Raw genomic sequence first — 21,788 nt, 5'->3', positions numbered from 1 at the left:
TCTTCTCATAGTGGTCTCAAATCCCTGGGGCTCTGTCCCTACCACTTTGGATATACACATTGGATTGTGATAAATCTGAGGGTGATGCAAATGCTGAACATTGGGAAGGATCCAGCCTGCTCTGACGGCTCTCTAAGAAGACATCAGTGCTCCCTATGGCTCCTTCTCCCACTCTGCTGTCTCCCCAGACAGCATTTCAATTGAAATTCTTGGCACCCATGGCTAGTTCTCTGAATTGGTAGGCAACAGTCTCTTGGGATGCTGGGAAAGGATTAGATGATAACTCATGGATGATGGGAAAATGGGGCCATTTGAATCCCGTGTCCACGTAAGAGCTGCCTGTTAGAGGCTCAGTGACTGGGAACCACAAAATGTGCCCACAAGGTCCTCAAGGAGCAATGATTCACCCGAAATGGAGAGAAAAGGGATGGATGGGAAAGGAGAAAAGAAACATTCCAAATACGGTGGCACAGACTTACCTGGCTGGATGGTTGATTCGGGTGGAGTAGCTATGAGAAAGACACACAAGTCAGACACAAAGCACATGGGTGTTGCAACGGAATCAAAGATCAGAGAACATCATCCTATCTATCCGTCCTGAGATCAAGCCTCCATGTGGTCCTGAGTAGACAGACCATGGCCTGCCATAGCCTCTCAGTCCTGTGGGAGCCTAATCCTATGTCCTACTGCCATTGTCTGCCTCAATGTGACTGAGGACTTAGGATCCAGCAGGTTGAATATCACTGTCAGGCAGACAAGCAACCAGGCACGAGGGACTATCCAACCCTCTCAGTTCTTCCACCCATACTGCACTGTCAACTCAGACCCTGAGACTGGACCAGAGGCCAGTTCAAGAGCAGAGGCCAACATAGGCTGAGACAGCAATTGAGAGGTAGGGCTCTGTGTGGGGGCTGTGGAAGCCAGGGCTGCACTCAGCAGATAGTACTTGGGAGAGGGCCAAACTCAACAGGGCAGTGTTCTCTTCATGTCTCAAATCTTTTGCACTGATTTTGTGGCAGACAAACTATCCTTTCTATGAAACACACCAGTCAAAATGTCTTTCCATGAGGTTCCAGTAGGGCCTAGTGCCAACTCCTCTCCATTACCTAGGGTAATATGAAGGTGAGCATATGGACCCTGACCAGCCCATCAGACACAGGAACAAGGTTCTAGCAGTTTTTTCAAACAGGCTACCTAGATTCTTTCCAGGAAATGCCAGTCAGTGATCAGGGCACAAGTAGAGTCCTTCTCTTATGACACAGGGGCTTGGGGTTGGCAACTGCCTCTCACATGCAGAAAGCAAAGCAAGGGTGAAGCCCGTCCACATAAGAAACAGGAGAGAGAAGAAAATCTGGTGGCAGATAGTCATGAAACATCCACACTTGAAGTTCCTGAAGGTACACCTGCTCTAAACATCTTAAATGTGAGGACTTTGATATAATAGTTCTACGCTAGGATAAGAGAAGCCAAGCTGGTTTCCTCTATGACTTACTGATATATCTTCAAACTGGAGGTTGACTGATAATAAAGGACCTCCCTCCCACAGGACCAGGGGGTGAGGTCAGATGCCAAACTCAGGATTTCAGAATTTCCCTGAAACCAGTTGAGTACTGGGAGAATTTGCATACTTTTCAGGATCTGCAGGATGCTTGCCCTAGGGAGATGTATCCCACCAATCTTCAGAGAAACACAAAGCAGGATGACAAAGGATTAGAAACTTCTGTATCCCAGTGTTCCTGGAGGTATATCTGATCTAAATATCTTAAATGTGAGAGCCATTGAGTTGAGCTCTCTGCTAGCTTTAGAGGAGCTGAACTGGGTTCTTGTCAATTGCAAGGAAAAACTTCATGGCTGACGTATCTCCAAACTGGTAGGAGGCTGGAAAAATAACTCTTGTGGCTAAAGGGAACCCCCACACACACTGGATGGGGAGGTGAGGTCAGACACCAATCTCAACATCTGAATTCATCCAGTCTGGTTGACTATGGAGTGATTTGGATGCTTAAGCCAGCACTGAGGATGCTTACCATAGGTAGTTGTATACCACCAATCTGCAGAGAAAATTAAAATAGGATTAGAATGGATGGAAATAGAACAAACATGGCTCAAGTAATGAGTACATAGGACAGGGACAGTGGGGTTTGGGGAGTTCCGCTAGCTGAGAGTAAAAGGGGCATTGTGATCATTTTTCACAGGGTCATGACAGTTGCACATCTGCATCCTGCCACTTTCCTCCTGGGTGTGCTGTGCAAGTCGACTGCTCTGCTAACTTATCTGTGACAAAGCATTGCCTAATCAATCAGGTCCCTTCACATCTCTCGCTTGGCGAGTTTTTTTGTCCCTTAGAAAACCCTTGCCACTTGACTATCTTCACTCATGGACAACTGAGGGGATTCTCATATGAAGCCTGGAAGAAAGAGTCAGGGTCATCGAGGGTCAACCTGGAGCCAACTAGGTAGCCCTGTACCCAGAACACATCCATCACTCCCATCCCCTGGGCTCTGTCCCACCACTATGGATATATACATTGGATGCTGATGAATCTGAGGATCTTGTAAGCCCTGAGCTGTGGAGAGGTTCCAGCCTGCTCTGATGGCCCTTCAAGAAGACATAAGTGGTCATCAGGTTCCATTCTCCCACTCAACTTGTCAGCCCAAGTTGCATACAGCTGAAATTCAAGGCACCCATGGCCTGGTCTCTGAACTTGTGGTCAGCTCTCTCCTGCAACTGTGGAAGGACTAGGTGAAAACTCATGAGCGCCATGTCTACTTAAGAGCAGCCTGATGGAGACTCAGTGACTGGGTGGGACACAAAATATGCCCATAAGTTCTCAAAAGAGCAGTAGCTTCCTCCCAAATGGGAAGAAGAGGGATGGATGGGATAGGCAAAACGGACATTCCAAGTAGGGTCACCAAAGACTCACCTGGCTGGGGTGTGGATTGAGAGACAGCATCTGTGAAAAAGAAGGAAACAGGAGTCAGAAACAAAGCACACGTCTGTTCCAACTGGATCAGTGGTCAAGGAAATTCATCCCCTACCTACTGAGATCTAGCCTCCATGAGCTCCTGAATACACAGAGCCATGGCCTGCCATCATCTCTCAGTCCTGTGGGAGCCCCACCCTATGTCCCACTCCCCTTGCCTGCCATGGTGGGCCTGAATGCTGACATTCAGGAGGTGGAATGTCACTGCCAGGTCAGGACAGGCCACCAAAGCCATTTTGCTATTAGCAAGTGGGAACAGCAAGAGTGAATCTGGGCAGTTAGCCTATTGAGACCCCCATTCCACCAGTCAGGTGCCATGCTCCCAGTGTTTACAGGCTTTTTTAGGATTACTGTAGAAGGTCAACTTGGTCCCCATAGTCCTATGTATTTCTTTGTCATTCCATGTTCTAGTGAGCTGCCGTTTCCTGCACCTTCCCCACTTCCCAAGTGCTCTTCACTGCCCTCAGAACTGGCAATTGAAACTGCCATCCTGTTCTCTGAATTGGCTTTAAGGAGGACCCAGAATAACAAACCATGGAGTGAAGGTAGTTCAGTTTACAACCAAATTCCCAAAACCTGTGCCTTGAGGAGTAACGCCCTGGGAAATAGGATGTAGACTGAGCAGATGGTCTTACTGACAGAAAGGGCACATAGCCACTGCCCACTGCATGACGGATGGTCTTCTTCACCTCCTGTGCCACTGAGGCTCCAAAGCAATACAGGTCCACACGGGAGGGAGTTGCCCCTAATGTTCCATTACAGGGAACCAGTTGTCCCCAGGAAAGCTGGCAAGGCACAGCACATCCGGGAGAGAGTCATGGGGGCACCCGTATAATTATCAGATGGAAAGATCACTAAGAATGGGGACCTGGGATTTTCGAGGTTCACCTGAGCAGATGACACCTGCATCTTCTGAGTGTCCACAGTTGTGTGAGTTCCAGCCATTGTGGGGGCAGCTCCACAGGTAGGACTCGTGCCCAGAGCAGCGCACATTGTCCAGCACAATCGGGCCTGAGCCCTGACCAAAGCGGGCATAACCTGGGGCCGAGGTGGCCCAGCCACAGCCCAGCTGCCTGCAGACCACGTTGGCATCACTGGTGTCCCAGTCGTCATCACACACGGTGCCCCACGAGCCTCCGTACAGGACCTCTACGCGGCCCTGACACCGGTCACCTCCGTTCACCAGCCTCAGGGCCAAACCCGATTCGGTCCCTGGCAGAAGACAGGAAAACAGTCTTTCTCTGTGTCCTTGAAGGAAGAACTCCTGCACTCTCAGTACTGGACCATTCCCTTCAGGGGGTGCATGCTGTGGGTTCAATTAATGTTCCCCAGCAACAGGACTCTCCTAAACGCCTTCAACCTCATTCCAACTCAAGGGCCCGTTTGATGCTATCCTTGAATGTCAGTGGACTAACACATGTTCACTGATGGTTGTCCACAATGTCAGGATTTCAATCCTGAACCCCATATACAAGGGGAAAGTAGAAGCCCGCTTCCTCACATCGGACCACTGGACCACCCTGAACACTTGCTTCAGGCCCAGGGATCCAACACAGCAGCCACCAGCAGCCACGATGCTGTCCTACATCGTAGTGTTCGGAAGGTCTACCTTCACCCCACTGTCCTATATCAGGGACGCTCCTCCTGGACCCAAAGCTTGGGCTGAAGGATCTTTTTCCGATGATCATTTGCTCTTGTTCTCTCCAGCCCCAGGCTTGTACTGAATCTTAAACATTCCTTGATAATCGTGACAATGGGTAGTAGTAACTGTCACTGAATTGGAGCTGTGCATACTTAGAGCTGTGGTGGCCTCTGGGTGGCAGAAAAGAAACAAAACGTAGTAGCATTAGGCCTCCTTGCAGGAAGGTCACTTGCCACATTCAGTACTAGATGACACAGCATGATTCCTCAGTCTCCCTTGGACCCTGCCTTCACTACCCAAAGGGCTGGCCCCGCGCACTGACCATACCTGGTCCTCAGACCTTCAGGTGTCTAAAACGTGAGGGCTCTGCTCTTTGAAGAAGAAGGACACGTGCAGCAAGCTCATGAACATACCCCCACCATCACTAGCCTGCAGGAGATGCAAGTCCTAACCACAGTGAAAGAGCACCTCCCGCCCACTAGATGACTACAATAAAAGAGAATGAAGAAGTGTTGGCGAGGATGTGGAGAAAGCAGAACCCTCAGAAGCTCCAGGGGGAAACCGAATTTGGTCCATCTGCTACCCTAAACACTTCTGGGCATCCACAAAATGTAAACAGAAAATCATCATATCAACCGCATTCCCACTCCTAGATATAACCCAAATAATAGAAATAGGTAATTTATATATATATATAAATTAGATAGATAGATAGATAGATAGATAGATAGATAGATAGATAGATACATATGTTGCTGGGAATACTATTGAAAATACCCAAAGATCAAACAGTAAACACGTCTGGCAACAGGTGAAGGGGATTCATATATGGGTGGAGATGCATGTTGCCAATGTCTGCACGCCCCTTCATGGTGGACCTTGAGAAAGTCTGTGGCCTGAAAGAAGCCTGTCACAAAAGACCACCTGATAGCTGCTTCCATTCACAGGAAATGTCCAGAACTGACGAATCCAGAGAGAAGAGAGAGGCAAGGCAGAGAGCAGATGGTCAAGGGAAAGTAGATTGGGATGTGACCGGTTCAGGGAATGAGATATCCATTAGATGTGGTGAGAAACTCTGGTACCGTGTTGTTGTTGAGGGCTGTAGCATTCCGTCAGTAGCCTAAAAGCCTCTCCACAGCACACAGTACAATGCTAACACTTACATAGGGAGAAGCACAGATGATGAGAGGGCAGAGAAGCAATAACTCTGACTTTTCTCCAGTCTTGGGTCACTGAGTCCCATGATCCTAGTCTCACTGGAGGATGTAACTAGCATGAGCTGAGACTCCTACCATCCCAAAGGAATACAAGCACCAGGTCTTGGGGCCATCCAGCCCTCTCACTTCCCACATAGATACTGCTCTAGCAACTCAGACCCTCATGCTGGGACAGAGGTCAGCTTGAGCAAGGGCCAATGTGGGCTGATATTCTCACAGAGGGGCAAGGCTCTGGGTGGGGACTCTAGGAGCCTGGGCAGCACACAGCAGGGAGACCTTGGGAGAGGGTCAGTCTCTGACAGGGGAGTGTCCTCTTCATGTCTCAAATCTCTTGCCCTGACACCATTCCTTTTATTAAACAAACCAGTTAAAACCTCTTTCCATGAGGTTCAAGGAGGGCCTAGAGCCATTTCCTCATCCTCTCCCCTGGGGAATATGAAGGTGGGCATATGGACCCAGATGACCAGCCCACAGAGCACAGGGACGTGGTTCTAGTGAAGCAGGTATTGCCAAACAGACTGTTGAAACTCATTCCAGGATATGTCAGCCAGAGACCAGGGACTAGTGAAGACCTTTCTCCTGGTGACACAGGGGCTTGGGATTGGCAACTGCCCCTCACATGGAGTAAGCAAAGCAAGGGTGAAGCCCGTCCACATAAGAAACAGGAGAGAGAAGAAAATCTGGCGGCAGATAGTCATGAAACATCCACACCTGAAGTTCCTGAAGGTACACCTGCTCGAAACATCTTAAATGTGAGGACTTTGATATAATAGTTCTGTGCTAGGATAAGAGAAGCCAAGCTGGTTTCCTCTATCACTTACTGATATATCTCCAAACTGGTGGTTGACTGATAATAATCACGTTTGGATAAAGGACCTCCCTCCCACAGGACCAGGGGGTGAGGTCAGATGCCAAACTCAGGATTTCAGAATTTCCCTGAAACCAGTTGAGTACTGGGAGAATTTGCATACTTTTCAGGATCTGCAGGATGCTTGCCCTAGGGAGTTGTATCCCACCAATCTTCAGAGAAACACAAAGCAGGATTACAAAGGATTAGAAACTTCTGTATCCCAGTGTTCCTGGAGGTATATCTGATCAAAATACCTTACATGTGAGAGCCATTGAGTTGAGCTCTCTGCTAGCTTTAAAGGAGCTGAACTGGGTTCTTGTCAAATGCAAACAAAAACGTCATGACTGACATCTCCCCAAACTGGTAGGAGGCTGGAAAAATAACTCTTGTGGCTAAAGGGAACCCCCACACACACTGGATGGGGAGGTGAGGTCAGACACTACACTCAACAATCTGGAGTTTCATCCAGTCGGGCTGACTATGGTGTGAATCTGGATACTTAGGCAGGCACTGAGGATGCTGACCATTGGTAGTTGTATACCACCGATATGCAGAGAAACACAAAGCAGGGTTAGAAAGGTTGGAAATAGAACCAAGCTTGGCTCAAGTGATGAGTCAGTGGGACAGGGACAGTGGCTTCTGGTGAGTTCTGTTAGCTGGAGGGGAAAGGGGGAATCATGAGAGATTTTGGCAGGCATCATGACACTTGCACACCTGCATCCTGCCCCCTTCCACCTGCAGGGGGAGGGGCTGTGCAAGCCTCCTGCTCTGATACCTTTTCTGATGCAAAGACCTTGTGTACATCAGCCAGATCCCTCCACATCTCTCAGCCTGGCATGTCCCTTGTCCCTTAGAAACCTTTGCCACTTGTCTATCTTGACTCATAGATGACGCAGGAGATCCTCACAGGAATCTTGGAAGAAAGAGTCAGGAGCATTCAGGGTCAACATGGAGCCAGCTGTATATCCCGTATCTAGAGCACCTTCTTCTCATAGTGGTCTCAAATCCCTGGGGCTCTGTCCCTACCACTTTGGATATACACATTGGATTGTGATAAATCTGAGGGTGATGCAAATCCTGAACATTGGGAAGGATCCAGCCTGCTCTGACGGCTCTCTAAGAAGACATCAGTGCTCCCTATGGCTCCTTCTCCCACTCTGCTGTCTCCCCAGACAGCATTTCAATTGAAAATCTTGGCACCCATGGCTAGTTCTCTGAATTGGTAGGCAACAGTCTCTTGGGATGCTGGGAAAGGATTAGATGATAACTCATGGATGATGGGAAAATGGGGCCATTTGAATCCCGTGTCCACGTAAGAGCTGCCTGTTAGAGGCTCAGTGACTGGGAACCACAAAATGTGCCCACAAGGTCCTCAAGGAGCAATGATTCACCCGAAATGGAGAGAAAAGGGATGGATGGGAAAGGAGAAAAGAAACATTCCAAATACGGTGGCACAGACTTACCTGGCTGGATGGTTGATTCGGGTGGAGGAGCTATGAGAAAGAAACACAAGTCAGACACAAAGCAAATGGGTGTTGCAACGGAATCAAAGATCAGAGAACATCATCCTATCTATCCGTCCTGAGATCAAGCCTCCATGTGATCCTGAGTAGACAGAGCCATGGCCTGCCATAGCCTCTCAGTCCTGTGGGAGCCTAATCCTATGTCCTACTGCCATTGTCTGCCTCAATGTGGCTGAGGACTTAGGATCCAGCAGGTTGAATATCACTGTCAGGCAGACAAGCAACCAGGCACGAGGGACTATCCAACCCTCTCAGTTCTTCCACCCATACTGCACTGTCAACTCAGACCCTGAGACTGGACCAGAGGCCAGTTCAAGAGCAGAGGCCAACATAGGCTGAGACAGCAATTGAGAGGTAGGGCTCTGTGTGGGGGCTGTGGAAGCCAGGGCTGCACTCAGCAGATAGTACTTGGGAGAGGGCCAAACTCAACAGGGCAGTGTTCTCTTCATGTCTCAAATCTTTTGCACTGATTTTGTGGCAGACAAACTATCCTTTCTATGAAACACACCAGTCAAAATGTCTTTCCATGAGGTTCCAGTAGGGCCTAGTGCCAACTCCTCTCCATTACCTAGGGTAATATGAAGGTGAGCATATGGATCCTGACCAGCCCATCAGACACAGGAACAAGGTTCTAGCAGTTTTTGACAAACAGGCTACCTAGATTCTTTCCAGGAAATGCCAGTCAGTGATCAGGGCACAAGTAGAGTCCTTCTCTTATGACACAGGGGCTTGGGGTTGGCAACTGCCTCTCACATGCAGAAAGCAAAGCAAGGGTGAAGCCCGTCCACATAAGAAACATGAGAGAGAAGAAAATCTGGTGGCAGATAGTCATGAAACATCCACACTTGAAGTTCCTGAAGGTACACCTGCTCGAAACATCTTAAATGTGAGGACTTTGATATAATAGTTCTGTGCTAGGATAAGAGAAGCCAAGCTGGTTTCCTCTATCACTTACTGATATATCTCCAAACTGGAGGTTGACTGATAATAAAGGACCTCCCTCCCACAGGACCAGGGGGTGAGGTCAGATGCCAAACTCAGGATTTCAGAATTTCCCTGAAACCAGTTGAGTACTGGGAGAATTTGCATACTTTTCAGGATCTGCAGGATGCTTGCCCTAGGGAGTTGTATCCCACCAATCTTCAGAGAAACACAAAGCAGGATTACAAAGGATTAGAAACTTCTGTATCCCAGTGTTCCTGGAGGTATATCTGATCTAAATATCTTACATGTGAGAGCCATTGAGTTGAGCTCTCTGCTAGCTTTAGAGGAGCTGAACTGGGTTCTTGTCAAATGCAAACAAAAACGTCATGACGGACATCTCCCCAAACTGGTAGGAGGCTGGAAAAATAACTCTTGTGGCTAAAGGGAACCCCCACACACACTGGATGGGGAGGTGAGGTCAGACACCAATCTCAACATCTGAATTCATCCAGTCTGGTTGACTATGGAGTGATTTGGATGCTTAAGCCAGCACTGAGGATGCTTACCATAGGTAGTTGTATACCACCAATCTGCAGAGAAAATTAAAATAGGATTAGAATGGATGGAAATAGAACAAACGTGGCTCAAGTAATGAGTACATAGGACAGGGACAGTGGGGTTTGGGGAGTTCTGCTAGCTGAGAGTAAAAGGGGCATTGTGATCATTTTTCACAGGGTCATGACAGTTGCACATCTGCATCCTGCCACTTTCCTCCTGGGTGTGCTGTGCAAGTCGACTGCTCTGCTAACTTATCTGTGACAAAGCATTGCCTACATCAATCAGGTCCCTTCACATCTCTCGCTTGGCGAGTTTTTTTGTCCCTTAGAAAACCCTTGCCACTTGTCTATCTTCACTCATGGACAACTGAGGGGATTCTCATATGAAGCCTGGAAGAAAGAGTCAGGGTCATCGAGGGTCAACCTGGAGCCAACTAGGTAGCCCTGTACCCAGAACACATCCATCACTCCCATCCCCTGGGCTCTGTCCCACCACTATGGATATATACATTGGATGCTGATGAATCTGAGGATCTTGTAAGCCCTGAGCTGTGGAGAGGTTCCAGCCTGCTCTGATGGCCCTTCAAGAAGACATAAGTGGTCATCAGGTTCCATTCTCCCACTCAACTTGTCAGCCCAAGCTGCATACAGCTGAAATTCAAGGCACCCATGGCCTGGTCTCTGAACTTGTGGTCAGCTCTCTCCTGCAACTGTGGAAGGACTAGGTGAAAACTCATGAGCGCCATGTCTACTTAAGAGCAGCCTGATGGAGACTCAGTGACTGGGTGGGACACAAAATATGCCCATAAGTTCTCAAAAGAGCAGTAACTTCCTCCCAAATGGGAAGAAGAGGGATGGATGGGATAGGCAAAACGGACATTCCAAGTAGGGTCACCAAAGACTCACCTGGCTGGGGTGTGGATTGAGAGACAGCATCTGTGAAAAAGAAGGAAACAGCAGTCAGAAACAAAGCACACGTCTGTTCCAACTGGATCAGTGGTCAAGGAAATTCATCCCCTACCTACTGAGATCTAGCCTCCATGAGCTCCTGAATACACAGAGCCATGGCCTGCCATCATCTCTCAGTCCTGTGGGAGCCCCACCCTATGTCCCACTCCCCTTGCCTGCCATGGTGGGCCTGAATGCTGACATTCAGGAGGTGGAATGTCACTGCCAGGTCAGGACAGGCCACCAAAGCCATTTTGCTATTAGCAAGTGGGAACAGCAAGAGTGAATCTGGGCAGTTAGCCTATTGAGACCCCCATTCCACCAGTCAGGTGCCATGCTCCCAGTGTTTACAGGCTTTTTTAGGATTACTGTAGAAGGTCAACTTGGTCCCCATAGTCCTATGTATTTCTTTGTCATTCCATGTTCTAGTGAGCTGCCGTTTCCTGCACCTTCCCCACTTCCCAAGTGCTCTTCACTGCCCTCAGAACTGGCAATTGAAACTGCCATCCTGTTCTCTGAATTGGCTTTAAGGAGGACCCAGAATAACAAACCATGGAGTGAAGGTAGTTCAGTTTACAACCAAATTCCCAAAACCTGTGCCTTGAGGAGTAACGCCCTGGGAAATAGGATGTAGACTGAGCAGATGGTCTTACTGACAGAAAGGGCACATAGCCACTGCCCACTGCATGACGGATGGTCTTCTTCACCTCCTGTGCCATTGAGGCTCCAAAGCAATACAGGTCCACACGGGAGGGAGTTGCCCCTAATGTTCCATTACAGGGAACCAGTTGTCCCCAGGAAAGCTGGCAAGGCACAGCACATCCGGGAGAGAGTCATGGGGGCACCCGTATAATTATCAGATGGAAAGATCACTAAGAATGGGGACCTGGGATTTTCGAGGTTCACCTGAGCAGATGACACCTGCATCTTCTGAGTGTCCACAGTTGTGTGAGTTCCAGCCATTGTGGGGGCAGCTCCACAGGTAGGACTCGTGCCCAGAGCAGCGCACATTGTCCAGCACAATCGGGCCTGAGCCCTGACCAAAGCGGGCATAACCTGGGGCCGAGGTGGCCCAGCCACAGCCCAGCTGCCTGCAGACCACGTTGGCATCACTGGTGTCCCAGTCGTCATCACACACGGTGCCCCACGAGCCTCCGTACAGGACCTCTACGCGGCCCTGACACCGGTCACCTCCGTTCACCAGCCTCAGGGCCAAACCCGATTCGGTCCCTGGCAGAAGACAGGAAAACAGTCTTTCTCTGTGTCCTTGAAGGAAGAACTCCTGCACTCTCAGTACTGGACCATTCCCTTCAGGGGGTGCATGCTGTGGGTTCAATTAATGTTCCCCAGCAACAGGACTCTCCTAAACGCCTTCAACCTCATTCCAACTCAAGGGCCCGTTTGATGCTATCCTTGAATGTCAGTGGACTAACACATGTTCACTGATGGTTGTCCACAACGTCAGGATTTCAATCCTGAACCCCATATACAAGGGGAAAGTAGAAGCCCGCTTCCTCACATCGGACCACTGGACCACCCTGAACACTTGCTTCAGGCCCAGGGATCCAACACAGCAGCCACCAGCAGCCACGATGCTGTCCTACATCGTAGTGTTCGGAAGGTCTACCTTCACCCCACTGTCCTATATCAGGGACGCTCCTCCTGGACCCAAAGCTTGGGCTGAAGGATCTTTTTCCGATGATCATTTGCTCTTGTTCTCTCCAGCCCCAGGCTTGTACTGAATCTTAAACATTCCTTGATAATCGTGACAATGGGTAGTAGTAACTGTCACTGAATTGGAGCTGTGCATACTTAGAGCTGTGGTGGCCTCTGGGTGGCAGAAAAGAAACAAAACGTAGTAGCATTAGGCCTCCTTGCAGGAAGGTCACTTGCCACATTCAGTACTAGATGACACAGCATGATTCCTCAGTCTCCCTTGGACCCTGCCTTCACTACCCAAAGGGCTGGCCCCGCGCACTGACCATACCTGGTCCTCAGACCTTCAGGTGTCTAAAACGTGAGGGCTCTGCTCTTTGAAGAAGAAGGACACGTGCAGCAAGCTCATGAACATACCCCCACCATCACTAGCCTGCAGGAGATGCAAGTCCTAACCACAGTGAAAGAGCACCTCCCGCCCACTAGATGACTACAATAAAAGAGAATGAAGAAGTGTTGGCGAGGATGTGGAGAAAGCGGAACCCTCAGAAGCTCCAGGGGGAAACCGAATTTGGTCCATCTGCTACCCTAAACACTTCTGGGCATCCACAAAATGTAAACAGAAAATCATCATATCAACCGCATTCCCACTCCTAGATATAACCCAAATAATAGAAATAGGTAATTTATATATATATATAAATTAGATAGATAGATAGATAGATAGATAGATAGATAGATACATATGTTGCTGGGAATACTATTGAAAATACCCAAAGATCAAACAGTAAACACGTCTGGCAACAGGTGAAGGGGATTCATATATGGGTGGAGATGCATGTTGCCAATGTCTGCACGCCCCTTCATGGTGGACCTTGAGAAAGTCTGTGGCCTGAAAGAAGCCTGTCACAAAAGACCACCTGATAGCTGCTTCCATTCACAGGAAATGTCCAGAACTGACGAATCCAGAGAGAAGAGAGAGGCAAGGCAGAGAGCAGATGGTCAAGGGAAAGTAGATTGGGATGTGACCGGTTCAGGGAATGAGATATCCATTAGATGTGGTGAGAAACTCTGGTACCGTGTTGTTGTTGAGGGCTGTAGCATTCCGTCAGTAGCCTAAAAGCCTCTCCACAGCACACAGTACAATGCTAACACTTACATAGGGAGAAGCACAGATGATGAGAGGGCAGAGAAGCAATAACTCTGACTTTTCTCCAGTCTTGGGTCACTGAGTCCCATGATCCTAGTCTCACTGGAGGATGTAACTAGCATGAGCTGAGACTCCTACCATCCCAAAGGAATACAAGCACCAGGTCTTGGGGCCATCCAGCTCTCTCACTTCCCACATAGATACTGCTCTAGCAACTCAGACCCTCATGCTGGGACAGAGGTCAGCTTGAGCAAGGGCCAATGTGGGCTGATATTCTCACAGTGGGGCAAGGCTCTGGGTAGGGACTCTAGGAGCCTGGGCAGCACACAGCAGGGAGACCTTGGGAGAGGGTCAGGCTCTGACAGGGGAGTGTCCTCTTCATGTCTCAAATCTCTTGCCCTGACACCATTCCTTTTATTAAACAAACCAGTTAAAACCTCTTTCCATGAGGTTCAAGGAGGGCCTAGAGCCACTTCCTCACCTCTCCCCTGGGGAATATGAAGGTGGGCATATGGACCCAGATGACCAGCCCACAGAGCACAGGGACATGGTTCTAGTGAAGCAGGTATTGCCAAACAGACTGTTGAAACTCATTCCAGGATATGTCAGCCAGAGACCAGGGACTAGTGAAGACCTTTCTCCTGGTGACACAGGGGCTTGGGATTGGCAACTACCCCTCACATGGAGTAAGCAAAGCAAAGGTGAAGCCCATTCACATTAGAAACCGGAGGCAGGACAAAAGCTGGTGGCAGACAGTCCTAAAACTTCTACTTCCTGGTGTTCCCAAAGCTACACCTGCTCTAAATTTCCTACATGTGAGCACCCCTTAGCTCTCTGCTAGCATATCAGAAGCTGAGCTGGGTTGCTGTCACTTACACACAAAAACATGGTGAATGAGTATGCCCAAACCGGTAAGTGATGGAAAATAATAGCTCTTGGGGTTAAAGGCAACCTGCACACTGGACCAGGTGGAAATTCAGACACTGAACTCCAGATTCTGGAATTTCACCCAGGCTTTTTGACTACTGGGTGAATGTGGATACTTCAGCAGGATCTGCAGGATGCTTACCATGGGAAGGACTTGTTAAATTAAGAGCAGCCTGTTGGAGCCTCAGTGACTGTGTGTGGGGCACAAAATGTACCCACAAGTTCTTCAGAGAGCAGTAGTTTCCCCCCACATGGGAAGAAGAGGGATGGATAGGACAGGCAAAATAGGGACCTTCCAAGAAGAGTCCCTAAAGACTCACCTGGCTGGGTTGTGGACTGGGAGACAGCAGCTGTGAGAAAGGGACACAAGTCAGACACAAAGCACACTGCTGTCCCAACTGGATCAAAGATAAAAACATTCATCCTATACCTACTGGTATTATGCCTCTGTGAGCTCCTGAATACACAGAGCCATGGCCAGTCGTCATCTCTCAGTCCTGCCCCACCCTATGTCCCACTCCCCTTGCCTGCCTTGGTGGGCCTGAATGCTGACATTGCGGGAGGTGGAATATCACCGGGAGGCCAGGCACAGTCCACCCAAGTCATTGTACTATTTCAGCGTGGGAACAACAAGAATAAGTTTGAGAGTTAGCCTATTAAGATCTCAACTCCACCAGCCCAGGTGCAATGTTCCCAATTTTTACAAGCCTTTTCAGGGTTCCTGTAGGAGGTCAAATTGTTCCCCATAGTCCCATGTGTTTCTTTGGCATTCCGTGTACTGGGGAGCTGCCATTTACTGCACCTTTCCCACTTCTCAAAGTCTCTTTCCTGCCCTCCCAAATTCCCAATGTAGAGGCTTCCTGTTCTCTTAGATCACTTCATGGAGGACCCAGAATAACAAAATCATGACGGAGCCAAGGTGGCTCATTTTCCACCCACATCCCCCAAAGATGTGTACTGAGAAGAAAAGCCCTGGGGAGAGGGTTGTGGACTGAACAGACGATCCTACTGTGTGGAAGGGACTCCTTGTGTCTTCTCACTAAGTGGCAGATGGGCCATTCCATCCCCTGTGCCACTGAGGCTCCAAAGCATTATAGATCCACAAGGGAGGGGCTGCGTCCCTGTTGTGACCCTATATAGCCCTTCAGGAGCCAGCCTTCCTTAGGAAAGCTGGCAAGGCACAGCAGCATATCTGGAAGAGGATCAGGTGGGCACCCTGGCATGGGCAGTGTGTCTGTTCTCAGTAAAGATCACCATGAAAGGGGACTGGGATTTTTGAGGTTCACCTGAGCAGATGACACCTGCATCTTCTGAGTGTCCACAGTTGTGCACCTTCCAGCCATTGTGGCTGCAGCTCCACAGGGAGGACTCGTACCCAGAGCAGCGCACGTTGTCCAGCACAATCGGGCCTGAGCCTTGACCAAAGTAGGCACTTCCGGTGGCCGAGGTGGCCCAGCCACAGCCCAGCTGCCTGCAGACCACGTTGGCATCACTGGTGTCCCAGTCATCATCACACACGGTGCCCCACGAGCCTTGGTACAGCACCTCCACGCGGCCTTGACACCGGTCACCTCCACTCACCAGCCTCAGGGCCAAACCTGAATCAGTCTCTGAAGGAATAAGAGCAGAAACCCTCCTCCATGTGTATCTCTAAGGCAATAAGCTTAAAATGTTTTGTCGACCGAGGGGCTTCTTCCTGGTCTCAGTCTCCTGGGCAGGTAATGACCTTTGAACATGCCCAGAGGTTAATCTTCACCACAGGTAAAGGAGCAGAGACCTCTCAATCAACTCAGAGTTAAGGATGCTCTCATGTAAAGAAGCATCCCATGAGCTTTATGGAGGTGAGATGCTCGACGAGCCCAACATGCACTGGGCCCACCCAGTATGGAGCTCCAGAGCTACTGACACAGGCCAAGACCACCGCCCTATCGGGCAGCTTTTTGATTCTGTGGCATCCTGCCTTGGTTCTGCCAAAGCCCCCGACATCATGCACCTTGGCAAGCAGGGTGCAGAACTAGCACATCCCCCCCACCTCCCCGCTTCCCTTGGCTATCCACCATGGCCTGGGAGCCACAAGTAAGGTCCCAGCAGTACTTGAGGGGCTTCTACGGTGTACACAGAGCACCTAGGGGAGGATCTTTGCTGCACATCAGCCCAGGATCCCAATGGCAGGTGGCCAGCCCCTAAGATTACACCCACAGCCTTATCTTCAGAGATTTCTCCGACTATCCCCCAGCTCTACACACACACACACACACACAGGAACAAGGATAAGGAAGGGCACACCCTGAGACTCCTCCTGTCACGTACAAACCCAGACTTTCTCTCAAAGCTCATCCAGAGAGGGTGGACTGATATATTTACCTGCTTCTGCTGTTGAAGTTATGGTGGTGGGAATCCAGGTGGCTGGATATGGCAAAAAGGTAAAGACCAGAGTTAGACAACATGGAATGTGGTGTTTGTAAACTGGTTTTGGCAGGCATCCTCAGAGTGGTATATCTGCATCCTTCCACCTTCCACCTGGGGGTGCTCTGCTAGCTTTTTTGAGACAAAGGCCTTGTGTACATCAGCCAGGTCCCTCCACATCTCTTAGCCTGGCGTGTTCTTTTGTCGCTTAGAAAACCCTTGCCACTTGTCTATCTTGACTCATGGACAACTGAGGGGATTCCCATATGAAGCCTGGAAGAAAGAGTCAGGGTCATCGCGGGTCAACCTGGAGCCAACTAGGTAGCCCTGTATCCAGAACACATCCATCACTTATTCCACCCCCATTTCCTGGGCTCTGTCCCTGTCACTTTGGAGATACATGTGACCTGATGATTCTGAGGCTATTGCAAGCTCTGAGCAAGGGACAGTATCCAGCCTGCTCAGATGACATTTCAGTAGGAGTTCATTGGTCATCAGCATCCATACTCCCACTCAACTTGTCAGCCCAAGCTGCATTCCAGCTGAGACTCATGGCACCCATGGCCAGGTCTCTGAGCCTGCCGGCAGCTATCTCTTAGAACACTGAAAGGATTAGATGAAAACTCATGAACTGATGGAAAGATGGGACCCCTTGAGTCCTATGTCTAACTAAGAACAGTCTGTTGGAGACTCAATGACAGGGGGAAACAACAGGTTCCCACCGGTTTTATACAAAGAGCAATAGTTCACCCAGACTCATGGGAACAGGGATGGGTGGGACCAAAGATAGGGATATTCTGAGTAGGGTAGCAGAGGACTTACCTGACCCAACTGTGGACTGGGACTGAGTAGATGTGAGAAAGAAATATGAGTCAGACACAAAACACACAGGTGTCTTAATGGGATCAAAGGTCAAAGAAAATCTTTCTATACCTACTAAGATCATGCTTCCACGTGCGCTAAGGGTAGACAGAGCCAGGGCCCACCATGATTCTCTCTGTTCTCTGGGGGTTCCACTGCTAATGACTGCCTTGCTGGGCCTGAAGGTGACATTCCAGGAGGTCAAATGTCACCTCCTGGCCTGGAACAGGCCACCAAATCCATTGTGTTCACTCCATTTAGGAATAGCAAGAGTGAATCTGAATGGTTAATTTAGAAATACCCTAATTCCTCCAGCTCAGGCGAAATGCTCCTAGTCTTTACAAGGGTTTTCAGGGTTCTATAGGGGGTCAACTTGAGCCCCATATTCCTGTGTTTCTTTAGTATTCCATGTACTAGTGAACTGCCATTCACTGTACCTTCCCCACTTCCCCAGTGCTCATCACTGCCCTCTCCAATTCACAATTTGGACTGCAATCTTGTTTTCTGAGTCAGCTTCATGGAAGATACTGAATAATACAACCATAAAGGAGTGAAGGTAATTGTTTCATTTTCCAGCCACATTCCCAAAAAGTTTGCCTTGAGAAGTAAGGCCTTGGGAAATGGGATGTGGACTGAGCAAATGCCGAGAAGAATGAGGCCCATTTTTTTCTGCCCCATGAATAGTGGATGGTCCTTTTCACCCTCTATGCCATCATTGCTGCAACATTATTGACCTTTCTCTATTAGCCAAATAGGGGAGGATAGCAGACCCTACATGTTACTTTTCATTTTACTTCAGTAGCCTGCTGCCTCCAGGAAACCTTGGTATCTCAGAGAGGGTTGGATGTGGGCTTGTTGTGGGTAGTATGTTTCTTCCCATCAAAGACAATCTCAGGGAGAGAAAGAGATAAAAATGTTTCATTCCCACCTGAGCAGATGACACCAGCATCTTCACCATGGCCACAGTTGTGCAAGTTCCAGCCATTGTGGGAGCAGTTCCACAGGTAGAACTCATTCCCAGAACAGCGCACATTGTCTAGCACAATTGGCCCTGAACCTTGACCAAACCGGGCATTCCCGGGGGCTGACACAGCCAAGCCACAGCCCAGCTGCCTGCAGACCACGTTGGCATCATTGATGTCCCAGTCGTCATCACACACGGTGCCCCAGGAGCCTTGATATAGCATTTCCACACGCCCCTGACATTGGTTACTTCCGCCCACCAGCCTCAGGGCTAAACTCAATTCAGTCCCTAAATGAAGACATAACATTTTTCTTATATGTTGCCACCAATGACTAAGTCTTAAGACTCTATCATATTCAGAGCACTTCATAACGGGCAAAGATCTCTGAGAGATTTTTGACTGGGATGGACTCTTAACATGTCATGAGTTAGAATTCTTTGTGGTTAAAAGGACAGTGACTTTTCTCCCCAACCCTAGCCACTAGAACTTCAGGGGAAAGTAAATGTGCCTTAGTTTGCAGCCTGGAGGACTTAAGACTATCCACATATTCTTTGTCTGGGCAAACCAGAGACACAGCTCAACTTCTTGGGGTAGCATATCCATGACTGTCCCATGCTGAAGAGAAGTCTGATGACATCAGGATGTCCTGTGAGGAGTTCTGACATATGTCTCGGGTTGGCTGAGGTTGACATTTTGCCCATGCTTCTCCTGGCCCCATTGACAAGTCTTTGGGGCTAAAATGGCTGAAGCCAGTGCAGATTTATGAGATGGGACAGCTGGTGCTGTAGGCTAGAGACTGACGCTACTGGTCTCTGACTCAAAGCACCCAGGATCCTGGAGATTCCACATTTCAAATGACTCCTCCACCCACTACAGATGGACAATGAAGGAGGCTCCAACTCAAGCTGGGCCCTGGTTCACAAGGGATCTTCCTTTGTGCTATCTGCATACAACACTCTCTCTCACCTCATCCCCTAGAAATCTTTCTGAACAAGAGTGAAACCCAAGTATATAGTTGGCATCATTATCTACAGAAAGAGAACCAAATAAAATTATTCATTACCTATTGCACCAGTAGCCACAGTGTACTCTGTAGTGCTTTCTTCATAGACAGATTGTAGAAGGGGGGACAGAAAATGTAAAGTTAGTTTCTCTCTGAGGAGAATCAAAGACTGAAAGTAAAGTAGAATCTGCTAAGGAGATGTCATTTCTGACCTGGATTTTATCTTGCTTTGTGACTTTGGAAAAGGGTACAAACCTGTCAAGCCTCAAATTCTTTCATTCTAAAAAGCTATTTGGTGGTGGTGGTGGGGTATCTCTTTATCAACCTACTGACCTTGATTCTAACCATCCCACATGTGACCTATGCAGGGCTTCAGGAGATAGATGCTAAAATTAATTTTCTAATCTTTATGCTTCCAGTTGATTTCTCTTGTCTAACTGTGTTGGCTAGTATCTCTAGCACAATGTTAAATGACAGGGGTCCTGAAGACCATTCTTGCCTTTTTACTTTAGTGAAAATGCTTCTGATGTTTACCCGTTAAGTAAGATTGTGGCTTTAAACCTATGATTTTCAAATTGCTTCAAGGACTTATGGTGTTTGTTCCAGGCCCCAGAAAGAAACTACGGGGTGCAAGGGCTTAAAGAGGAGATGACCTGAGAGCACCTCTTAGCCCACTGCCAACAGAGCATTCATTTTATTTCTGAATTCCCTACTGGGCTTCTACATGAGGTCTTTTCAGATCTAGAGGAAGTATGATTCCCTCCTCCACCCCACAGTTGAGGTTCTGACAAGAGTAGCTCTAGGTAAGTCCCATCTGCAGTCCTGGGTCATAATCACATAGCCAAGCCCCTGAGCCCCTCATTGCACCCCCTGGATGGACTAGTTGTATTGAGAACTAGTCAGGCTCAGCTGTTACTCCTAATACATAGCAGGCCTCTCAGGGGAAACCACTATAGAGAGGAGCAGGTTTTTCTCTTATAGCTGCTGCAAATAAGAATCTTGGGAAGAGATGTGGGTAAATTATAATAAAGCCAGTCTCATCCTCAGCTTTAGTGATACCTGTGTCCTTAATCATAGGGAAGAGAAAAAGTCAGACCTCACCCCGTGGGCTTTAGGCACAGGAAAGCCCACGTCTGAGGAATGGAAATGCCTGATATGTGTACCATTAAGATTCCCAACTGATTCATGCTGACTTCTAGTCAGGAGTCTTTGTGTGGAGGCTACCCTTCTCCTGTTCTAGGGCCAAGTTTTTCCATGGGATATAGGCCATGACTTTCCTTCCCAAAGCCCAGGCTGCCAGAAACCCAAGCTGTATTGACTACCTCCCAGCTCTCTCATTGGAGGTGCCCCTCCCAACTCTCTCACTGGGGGCGATGGTGTGTGCATGAGACCTCTGATGCCCAGAAGCTCAAGGACCATGGCTCCTCTATATTGAGAATGAACCAAAGTGGCCTCAAATGGGCTCAAGAAAGAGCACAGGAAGGTGAGGATACTGCTCCAGCAGGTTTGCATCTGCCTTTCCAGGCCCTGCAGCCAGAGACCCAATACCGCAGCCTGGCCAGCCATCAGCATGCAGTATCATAAGGGTAAGCACTGAGCATGAGCAACAGGACCCCCCCTGGAGACTGAACACTGAGCTCCTCCTTGGAATTCCTTGGAAGTTCCTGTAGGTTGATCTCTCCCCAATCTCAGGGACATGGTCCATGGAAGGGTAACCCATTTAGGCCTGAGGCCTTGTTCATAGGTTCTCACTTGGGAACTGACCACTCCTATCTCTTACATCTTTTACACCTCTTCTGGATCAGAGATGATCACATGGGTGCAGGTAATGAGCCCATAGGGATCCCATATAACAAATATTACCTTCTGCCTCAGTTGTTGCCAGGGGTGCCTCTGTGGTAGAAAAAGAAACTGGAGTGGAGGAAAGAAGAGGTCATTCAATGTTGGCCCTCATTTGAGAAGAGCTGGCCTTCTTCTTCAGCTCTGGAATAAGGGCTAGGTGCAGATACCCAGAAACTCTACCCACTGCTAAAATAAGTGGGTAGAGTCATTGTGTTTCTTATTTATGAGACAGAGATCATCTCTCTGTCATTTTGCCAGTCCTTATTCAAAGCTGGAATGCCATCAGAGATGTTCTTTGCTCTTGCCATCATCTGCCAACCCCCCCGCTCCCACT

General features: G+C 48.9%; 1 protein-coding gene across 1 annotated transcript in view; it reads right to left on the bottom strand.

Moving 5' to 3' along the window:
* The window catches only part of DMBT1 (deleted in malignant brain tumors 1), a 150,534-nt gene that overhangs the window by 112,723 nt on the left and 16,023 nt on the right, over positions 1–21,788 (bottom strand). The window contains 14 exon segments of the mRNA XM_038579001.1: positions 480–509; positions 2,028–2,051; positions 2,924–2,953; positions 3,872–4,195; positions 8,156–8,185; positions 9,706–9,729; positions 10,603–10,632; positions 11,551–11,874; positions 14,698–14,727; positions 15,664–15,987; positions 16,742–16,783; positions 18,573–18,896; positions 19,673–19,711; positions 21,476–21,523. Coding sequence (XP_038434929.1) covers positions 480–509; positions 2,028–2,051; positions 2,924–2,953; positions 3,872–4,195; positions 8,156–8,185; positions 9,706–9,729; positions 10,603–10,632; positions 11,551–11,874; positions 14,698–14,727; positions 15,664–15,987; positions 16,742–16,783; positions 18,573–18,896; positions 19,673–19,711; positions 21,476–21,523 — 1,623 coding nt within the window.

Source organism: Canis lupus, chromosome 28 (assembly GCF_011100685.1).
Source record: "Canis lupus familiaris isolate Mischka breed German Shepherd chromosome 28, alternate assembly UU_Cfam_GSD_1.0, whole genome shotgun sequence".
NCBI classification, from domain to species: domain Eukaryota; kingdom Metazoa; phylum Chordata; class Mammalia; order Carnivora; family Canidae; genus Canis; species Canis lupus.
The sequence above is the reverse complement of the archived record's forward strand: the minus strand, read 5'-3'. Positions and strand labels throughout refer to the sequence as shown.